This window comes from Coenobita brevimanus, chromosome 104 (genome assembly GCF_032717465.1).
Source record: "Coenobita brevimanus isolate Jiangsu-jjx chromosome 104, ASM3271746v2, whole genome shotgun sequence".
In the NCBI taxonomy this organism is placed as follows: Eukaryota; Metazoa; Arthropoda; class Malacostraca; order Decapoda; family Coenobitidae; genus Coenobita; species Coenobita brevimanus.
In genome coordinates, this window is record NC_137057.1 from 45,461,729 (window position 1) to 45,471,578 (window position 9,850).

At 41.7% G+C, this 9,850-nt stretch overlaps 1 protein-coding gene across 1 annotated transcript in view; it reads left to right on the forward strand.

Moving 5' to 3' along the window:
- LOC145416096 (F-box only protein 21-like) overlaps window positions 1–8,573 on the forward strand; it is a 28,629-nt gene extending 20,056 nt beyond the window's left edge. Inside the window, exons 7-9 of the mRNA XM_080285188.1 lie at window positions 4,884–5,139; window positions 6,300–6,406; window positions 8,334–8,573. Coding sequence (XP_080141314.1) covers window positions 4,884–5,139; window positions 6,300–6,406; window positions 8,334–8,514 — 544 coding nt within the window. The 3' untranslated portion in view covers window positions 8,515–8,573. The remainder of the gene's footprint in view (window positions 1–4,883; window positions 5,140–6,299; window positions 6,407–8,333) is intronic.
- The last annotated feature ends 1,277 nt before the right edge of the window (window positions 8,574–9,850 follow it).

The following is a 9,850-nucleotide window of genomic DNA, read 5'->3' on the forward strand; positions in this document are numbered from 1 at the left end:
GTTTACCTGATAGGCGTCAGAATATTGCCTTTTTTATTTGTTCGTTTTTTTCCACAGTGCTGTTCAGTATTTGTAAGTTAAATATTTACTGTTCTCGTATGTACTGTACTTGTAAGCACTTAAATAAAGTTAAATCATTAAATAAAGCCTTGTAACCAGATAACCCGAATTATATGATTACCCATGATCGGCGTCGGAATATTGCCTTTTTTGTTTGTTCGTTAAACTCTTACTGTACTGCTTTTCTACAGTACTGTATTTGTAAGTTAAATATTTACTGTTCTGGTATGTACTTTTAAGCAATTAAAGCATTAAATAAAGCCTTGTAACCAGTTAACCTGATTTATATGATTACCCATGATCGGCGTCGGAATATTGCCTTTTTTGTTTGTTCGTTAAAGACTTATAATAAGAGAAAAATACATTTTTGTCTTGGTATCTTTACCTATTTGCTCAGGTTTGCTGTAATGGTTTGCAACTTGTAGAAAACTGTGAAAACTTTCGGGAAGTGAACGAAAATCTGGGACATGACCTTGACTTCACCGTCTCATGTATCATCTGTCACGTAACTGTCAGTTCACCACCGGCTATCGTGATGAGTGGATGTACGATTTTTTCGCTCGTGGCCATGCCTAACCACACATAGTTACACCCATTATCTCGACCCAGACAGAAAATACAACCTTTTTCCTCCCTTGCAAAACACAAACAACCACCCTGTTTACGAGACAGCAATATATATTGCGAAAATAACAAGGTAAAATGATAAAGATGAACGAAAAATGATTGAGAAAGATGAACATGTTATGACGGAAGAAATACGTTTTCCCTGTCTGTAAACGTATTTATTTCTGCTTTGTATCTGTATTCGTAATAATTAGACTTATTGTTAGTTCTGAAACTGCATTACGATTCTATTTTTAGCCATTCTCGTGGTGTGGGAGCTGGAAGTTGTGACACAACTTCCTTATTGCTAATCGGACTGACCCTCCACTTTATTCTCCCGTGGCAGTCTAGCCTTGGAGGACGTGCAGTTTTCTCATTTAGGACCGAAAATTCAACTCTTTCGCTCCCTTTTCCAAGCATGGGCACAACGATAACGTAAAAAATAACTCGAAACTACCATAAACATATATCAAAAAGGTGAAAATGTATTCATAACATGTTTTTTTTCCAGCCATTCCTAACAGATTATGTACTGAAATCATTCGATATCACAGTACTGCATTTCTAAGTTAAATATGTACTGTTCTGGTATGTACTTGTAAGTTAAAGCACTGGTACCAGTTAACCTAATTTATTACCTATGATCGGCGTCGGAATGTTTCCTTGTGTTTACGTACAGTATTTGTGTGTTGAAGTTTTGCTCAGGAGTACTGTATTTGTGAGTTATAACATTAAATAAACCTTCTAACCACTTAAAGTGCTTTCTAGTGACAGATAACAGCAAAACAACGCATTTGGGGGGTCTAGGGAGCAAAATACGGAATAGTTTAAATATACGCGATTTCGCACCTAACACGGCACGGTAGGAACGAAACCCTCGTGTTCCGTGCGAGTTACCTGTATATATCATCAGCAGCAGCAGCCGTTTGAGTATCCACTGCAGGACCGGCCTATCTCGACCGAAGTCGGGACGATACAGCCATTGTATCTCTTCCAAGTGGCTTAGGCTGTCTGGTAGAGATTGTATGTAGGGTGAGAAGTGCTTGTAAGTGTAACTGTAGTGCTGGAGTGGCTTTGTATGTGTGTGTAGTTTGTGAACCAAGTGTAATCGGCCCGCGCAAGCTGGCTGGGTGCAAGCATACTTTACAGTAAGCGACACTGGTTCAACCACAGCACCCCTTGTGTCCGCCAATGCAGTAGGTGGCCGGGTGAACACTCCCAAAGTTTATTACCCTGACGGGGCGCGAACCCTGGTCTACCCATGAACGAAACGCACACTCTTCCACTGTACCACAGAGGCTCCATATATATATATATATATATATATACACACTATATATATACACTATATATATGGAGCCTCTGCGGTACAGTGGTAGAGTGTGCATTTTGTACACTGGTGAGCCAGGGTTCGCGCCCCACCAGAGTAATAAACCTTTGGGAGTGTTCACCCAGCCACATACTGCACTGGCGGACACAAGGGGTGCTGTGGTTGAACCAGTGTCGCATTCTATTAAGTATGCTTGCACCCAGTCGGCTTGCGCAGGCCGATTACACTTGGTTCACAAAATACACACACATCCAAAGCCACTACAACACTACAATCACACTTACAAGCACTTCTCACCCTACATACAGTCTCTACCAGACAGCCTAAGCCACTTGGTATAGATACATTGGCTGTATCGTCCCGATTTCGGTCGGGATAGGCCAGTCCTGCAGTGGTTACTCAAACGGCTGATGATGATGATGATGATGATACTATATATATATATATTATATATATTTATATATATATATATATATATATAGGTAGGTGGGGTCGCTCACCATCCACTCATTCGATGTAGTGCTGCTCTCGGGTGTCTGCCCTTTCCTCTCCATCCTTCTTTCCTTCCATTCTCTTCTGTCTTTCTTTCCTTCATTCTTTCCTTGTCCTTCTGCCTACGGGTGACTTTACACTTCCTCTTCTGTCTTTCTTTCCATCATTCTTTCCTCTTCCTTCAGCCTGTGGGTGACTGTACACTGAGAGACAAGCCAAATGGTTTCTGTACACCAGGAAAGCATTTACTACGTTGGGTGATAACCATATAACCAGATTTTGGCACCTGGTGGTTTTAGTGGGTAATTATTGCGCTCCAATCGGATTAAGCCGGTGAAGGTTTATATCCAAGGGATGGTTGGGGTTGATTGCTCATGTAATACCACTCAGGGATGAGTGAGGCTGGTCACTCTCATCTTAAACGTCGGGACCAACTGCCTAGCCCCGGGCTCCTACGCTCCCCATGGGGCAATGTAGGATTGGATGATGGATAGATGTGTATATATATATATATATATATATATATATATATATATATATATATATATATATGATTTATTAATGTTCTGGAAAGAGGTGAAGAGAGTAAGACAGGGTGGAAGTGAAGTTAGCAGGAGAGTGGAAGATAAAAATGGTAGATTACTAGTGGAGAAGGGAGAAAAAGTGAGCAGATGGAGAGAACACTTTAAGGAATTGTTGAACATAGAGGATGGAAGTGTTGCGAGTATAAGTGGTTGGGGAATGGCTGGGAGAAGGAGGGAGGTGAGAAGACAGGAAGAAATCAGTAGGATAGAAGTTGTGGAAGCAATGAAGAAAGTTAAATTTGGGAAAGCACCAGGAATTGATGGAGTGTGTGGTGAAATGTTGAAGCATGGGGGAGAGATAGTAGTAGAATGGATGTGGAAGATGTGCAGATTGGCCTGGGAGGAAGGTAGAGTTCTGGAGGATTGGAAGTCAGGTATAATTATTCCCTTGTACAAAGGAAATGGGGAAAAAGAAGTGTGTGGTAATCATAGGGGCATTTGTCTTCTCAGTATAATAGGAAAAGTGTATGGTAGGATACTTATTGACAGAGGTAGGGGAATAACAGAGGAATTTGTTGGAGAAGAACAGGGAGGCTTTAGGAAGGGAAGAGGTTGTGTAGATCAGATATTCATTCTTAGATCTTTAGTGGGAAAAGTTTCTAGAGAAGGGAAAGAAGTTGTATGTGGCTTTCATGGATTTGGAGACAGCATATGACAGGGTGGATAGACAAGGATTGTGGAAAGTGTTAAGAATATATGGAGTAGATGGGAAGTTGTTGAATGCTGTGAAGAGTATGTATGATGGTGCTAAGACTGCAGTGCATGTGGATGGTGAACAGAGTGAATTTTTCTTTTGAAGGTTGGGTTGAAACAGGGATGTGTCATGTCTCCATGGTTGTTCAATCTGTACATGGATGGGGTAATAAAAGAGGTACAAGGTAGGGTAGTGGATGTTGGAGTGGCCCTGGTGAGAGAGGGTATTGTTTGGAAACTCCCTGTACTGTTGTTTGCAGATGATACTGTGTTGTTGAGTGAAGACGAAGGGGAACTGCAAGGCTTGGTGGATGAGTTTGAGAGAGTGTGGAAGAAACGGAATCTAAAGGTGAATGTAGGGAAGAGTAAAGTGATGGTCTTTGAGAGAGGTGAAGTCAGTGAATGTACAGTGAGGTTGGATGGTGAGGAATTGGAAAATGTGAGTACATTTAAGTACTTGGGTAGTGTGATGAGTAAGGATGGAGGTTTGGAGGGTGAAGTGCTTGAAAGGGTACAGCAGGGAAGAAAGGTTGCTGGTTCCTTGAAAGCAGTGATAAGAAGCAGGGAAGTAAGCAGGGAAGTGAAAAAGTTACTACATGACAGTATTGTGATACCAACTCTAACGTATGGAAGTGAAGCTTGGACGTTGTTGGAAGGACACAAGTCAAGATTGAGAGCAGTGGAAATTAGTTATTTAAGAGGAGCCTGTGGAGTCACATGGAAAGACAGGCTGACAAATGAAGATATAAAGGAGCGTTGTGGTGTGGATGTGGATGTGATAGGAAGTGTTAGGAGGAATACACTGAGGTGGTTTGACCATGTGGAGAGGATGGAGGGTGAGAGACTGACGAAGAGAGTGTATGTGAGTGAGGTGGAGGGAGGGAGACGGAGGGGGAGGCCGAGGATGAGATGGAGGGATGGGATGGAGAGGTACAGTATATGAGAGAGGGGGTGTGAGTTGGGAGCAGGGCAGTGAAATGGTGGGGGACATGGCGATGTGGAGGTGATTTCTTTGTGGCCACCCCGAACGGGATTGAGGCGTCTGGCAATAGATAGATAGATAGATTAATGTTGGTGGTAACTCTTATTCTTCGCCAATCACCCAACTTTCCATACAGGATCTACTACACATTAAAGATCCACTATGACCGCATAGTAGCTGGCTGTGAGGCTCTACTAGCAGAGGAACACTCGGTAATCCTGGAGGAGATGCTTGAGGACTCACGACAGGTCCTCCTTGAGCAGACACAGGAGAGGAATGCACCCCCAATTACCCCAAATGTGGCGAGGGGCCCGGAGGTGAAGTACACAACGGGGCTGATTATGAAGCACAGGCGATACCACTATACATGTGTGATCTTTGGCTGGGATAAGGTGGGTTCTCTGGTCTTTGTGTGTGTGTGTGTGTGACGACGGTTTGATGTTGTCTGTGACGAGTGATTGCTCCCCGGGCTCAAAAAAAATTCCATGGCCAAATGTGTCGCCGGAAATTGGTTATATTGATATAAATGTTTACCATCATCTTCACTAGTGTTTATACTATAAGATAAGCTAGTAAAAACACATAAAACTGACAAGTAAAAGTACAGAAATATAACAAGAATAAAGTGTTCAAGAGTAAAACTTACCTTCATATAACTTCCCACCATCCTAGTGCAAAATTTTCCCAGCCTCTTCCAGAAGTTAGGCATATGTCTTTTATAGATGCAGAATTTCATGAGCTTTCTCATGGATTTTGAAGGATGTCAATATGACCAATAGTAGTCAAATAAATTGCAAAAAACTTTGAAAACTCACGAGTCAATGTTATCATCACGGAGGAGGGTAGGGACAGAGGGAGTGAAGGGGGTGCCGGGAGGGTATGGAGGAGGGACGGGAGAGGGGGAGAAGCAAGGCTGTGGGCAGGATTCTCCCCCTTCTGTCAACAGGCAGATGGGTGCTTTTACCATAGATTTACTTGTGGCTTGTGGTCTGTTAGACGTCAAGTGGCCATGCGGAAACACAGCTCACCATGACCGGGTCAGTCTGTAGGGAATAGGCTGCAGCACCACCCTGATCGGCTGGTGCTGCAGCCTGTTCCCTACAGAATGACCTCAGAGATAAGGAATAAGGGACTGAATAGGGAGGCTGCCCGAGATTGAGCAGCATGAAGAGCCACCATTAGGTGACACAGGCCAATGCATGCAGGCATGTTGGAGCCCTTCAGAATGAAACAAAACAATGTAGGTGAAGAGGGGGGGTGGGGAAGAACAGAATGAGGTGGAGGAATATATGAATGAGGAGGGTGAGTTGAAGAGAGGGCAGAGTGATGGCAGAGGACAGAGTGGCATAAAGGTACTTCATTTTTGGTCACCCTTTCCAGGATTGAAGTGTCTGGCTGAGGATAGATAAGGTGACCCTTAGGTAGATAGTAAATAACCTTCCTTCCAGTACTTTATTGTAAATGACATGGAGGCAGTTCATTTGTGGTCACCCTATCTAGGATCAAGGAGTCTGGCAAAAGATAGATTGATAATAAATAACTTTGCTTTCAGGATTGTAAGATGCCAGATGACTGGGTGCGTCGTATGGGTGTACACAACCTTCAGTTCAAGACCATGCAGCCTTTCTACAATGTCCTTGTGTCTGATGGATCGCACAGGTACGTTATGCCTTAGGACTTGCTGGCTAAACCACTTCTCCATGGTACTGTACTGTTTACCTTATTTTTGCCATCATCACATCCTTTTTTTCAGTTTGCAAGAGATGTTTCAAAGGGGGAGGAATTTGGTAATGCCATCATCAACCCCTTTACAGTTGGGAATCTCTCCTTAAGCTGGATGCATATGTCTGTACTCTTTTCACATCAAGTTGGTCCTCTTTTTCATATTTTTTGCAGCCTATTTGATGTACCTCAGTGAAAGAACAGGAAAATATTACAGTATGGCACTGCATTCTTTCCATAGCACTTCATTTTGACTAGCATAATTTTCTAGTGTTTATCTGTTATTACAGCTCATTATTCATGATTAGATGGCAGTTTTAGTCCTAGTTAGAGTAAATGCAATAAGATTAAAATAATGACTCACTCGATGTAGTGCTTCTCTTGGGTGCCTGCCCTTTCCTCTCTTCTTTCCTTCTTTCCTTCCTTCCTCCCTCTTCTGTCTTTCTTTCCTTCATTCTTTCCTCTTCTTTCAGTTTACGGGTGACTCAACACTGAGTGACAAGCTAAATGGTTTCCTGTACACCAGGAAACCATTTACTACACTGGATGTTAACCATTTAACCAAATGTGGCGCCTGATGGTTTAATGGATAATTAAGTTGCTCCAGTCAGATTGAGTCAGTGCAGGTTTATATCCAAGGGGTGGTTGAGGTTGATTGCTTGCGTAATGCCACACAGGGATGAGTGAGGCTGATCACTGTCATCTTAAATGTCAGGACCAACTTGCCTAGCCTCGGCTTCTACGCTTCTCATGGGGCAACACTGGATTAGACGATGAATGAATGAAAAAATACATCACATAATTCCCTCATCTTCCTGAGAGACAGACAGACAGACTTACACAGTCTCACCAGATGTCTACACCTCCTCACTGTACACATCACCTCACTAACTCAGTAACTAGATGTACTGTTAAGTCTGTGCTTGTTTTGTCCCTGTGTGGCTTTACACCATCTCATTCTCACTTCAGTACAGTCAAATCTGTAAACATATACCTTGTCTATTACCTGTGTTTGCTGCCATACAATACTGCATTTTGCCCACACGAAGAACATATACACTTGTTTTCCTACATAGAGAGTCCTTTTATTGTCAGTAGGGGCAACGGCTCGTTGAACATGATCTTCCTTGCATATAGCACACCTATGACTGGTTATATCTTGCAGTTTACCTTTCACACTACAGTATTGTATAACCTCCTATATCTGAATATCCAGTTTTAAAAAACCTTCACTTTCCAAAATATTTTTTCATGCAGCAGTGCTGATATCATCTGTCTGCACACAAGCAGTGCATATTTGAAGACAAAGTTTATTTGAGGAAAGGTACTGCAGCAACTGATATGGTACTTCATTGAATTTGCTGCCCATGGTAGTGGAGGCTAATTTTTACTTGATTTTCTTGTAGTTATCTCTCTATGAGCTTCCTTGCCAAAGTATTCCAGTTTCTCTAAAGTCTTTGGATGCAAACATTTTGGATTTGGGAGTTTGTACTGTACTACATCTCTTTATATGCCCCTCCCCCCCCACAAACGCCACACTTGTTGCATTTATTATCAACGCCTTTCCAGTAGATGGAATAAAGCCACTGACCATTCCCCACCAATGGATCCCAGTCCACCCCCACTTGCTGCAAGTATTATCTTCCATACAAATCCTCTTCAAACCCCTACACAGCATGCCATCCCTCCATTTGCTGAATTTTCCCAGAGCAACTTCCTTGCTATCAAGTCATTAACAAATCTTCTGTATACAACAACTCACACAGCAACTACACTTGGGTTAGTGTGAAAGGAAACTATGATGATGATGATGATGATATAACTAAACAGGTGACAGTAAGGAAAAGTTTCACCCCCTTTCCAGATATGCAGCACAGGAAAATCTTGAAGTGTCTGTCAAACCCAAGCCAGTGAGTCACGGGGACATTGGTAAGTACTTCCAGGAGTTCACTGGTACCCATTATGTACCAAACGCCGAACTGAAGCAGCAGTACCCAGAAGACGAGCCCATTCGGTTTGACATGTTGCGAGAGTGTGGCTTGTAATATGTGGGTGATGATAATGATGATGATAATGGTGATGATGATAACTTTGATAAAATGCGAATTTAATGAGGCTTTTGTAGATGTCTTAGTTTGTTTGGAGCTCATGTTAAATTATGAAGTCAGCAACTTGATATAAGTTAATGTTTGTATATACAGTATATGTCAAAATATGGTATACATAGTGAAGAAATCAAAAGCAAAAATTCTCTTCCAGAGAATGTGTAAGAAAAAAATGTCTCAAGCTCACTTGTGTTTATGAGGTCTGGACACATTGTTTTTAAAAGACTTTGGAGAGATTCACAGACACATTCACATTTAACTCCTAGTTGTATCTGTTATTTGTTTGTGCAGGAAGGACTAGGTGAGTGAGAACATATGCCACTTTTTTCTTTATTCAAATAGTCATCTTAGATACATAAGGAAAATTGAGATGGTTATGGCTTTTGCAGGAAGGACAAGAAAGGGAAAGTGCAGGAGGGGGTAAATCTGGAAGCAATTTGTCCAAGGCTGTAGATAGATAGTTGAATATTTAAGACATAAAAGAAATTGTCAGGGTGTAATATGCATAACTCATTGCTAAGAAAAAATTGCTGTGAGGTCTCTAATGCCAACAAGAATACAAGCCACAGTGTCTGAGATTATGTTGCACTATCTGAGTATGAACTAAAACTAACATAAAATATTTATAGAGCTAAGTAGGTATGAGGCTCAGGGAGTCAGAAAGGCAGATCAGTGTCACCCCTTGAATCTGGGTGTTTTTTTTTTTTTTTTTTTTTTTTTTTTTTTTTTTTGCTAACAAAGGATTTTATTCAGGTGAGATAAGGTGCTTTGTATGTAAGGGATTTATCAAGGCTGTATCAATCCCTCCAGTTCAGAGTGTCTATCCTAAGCCGAATGAAATCATCTGGAGATGGCAGGAATACACTGATAATTATATCCCCAGGCTTAATGGATCAAGGTTAATTTATAGATAATTTAAGGGTGAAGTTTGTGCTCCAGGGCCTCATGAGAGTGAGTGTAACACACACGTTGGTGGAATGTTGTAGAATTTTGAGCATGGATGAATGTATAGTTGGTTTGTTTTCATTTGATGGAAGTGGGTCCCCCAACACCTTGAATACTAAATTGTGGTTACATGAAATTTGATGAGCAGTAGTTATGCGGTAGGAATAAGTCTCCCTGATTACTTGTTAACCTTCTAATCACAGTACATGGCCATCAGCCTAACTGAAAGGGGTTGTGGATTTTCATCAGGTCAGAACAGGCATACTACAGTATACTGTAGCTACTAATGCACTTGGCTTGATACTGTGATAGGCTGCAACTGCACATAACA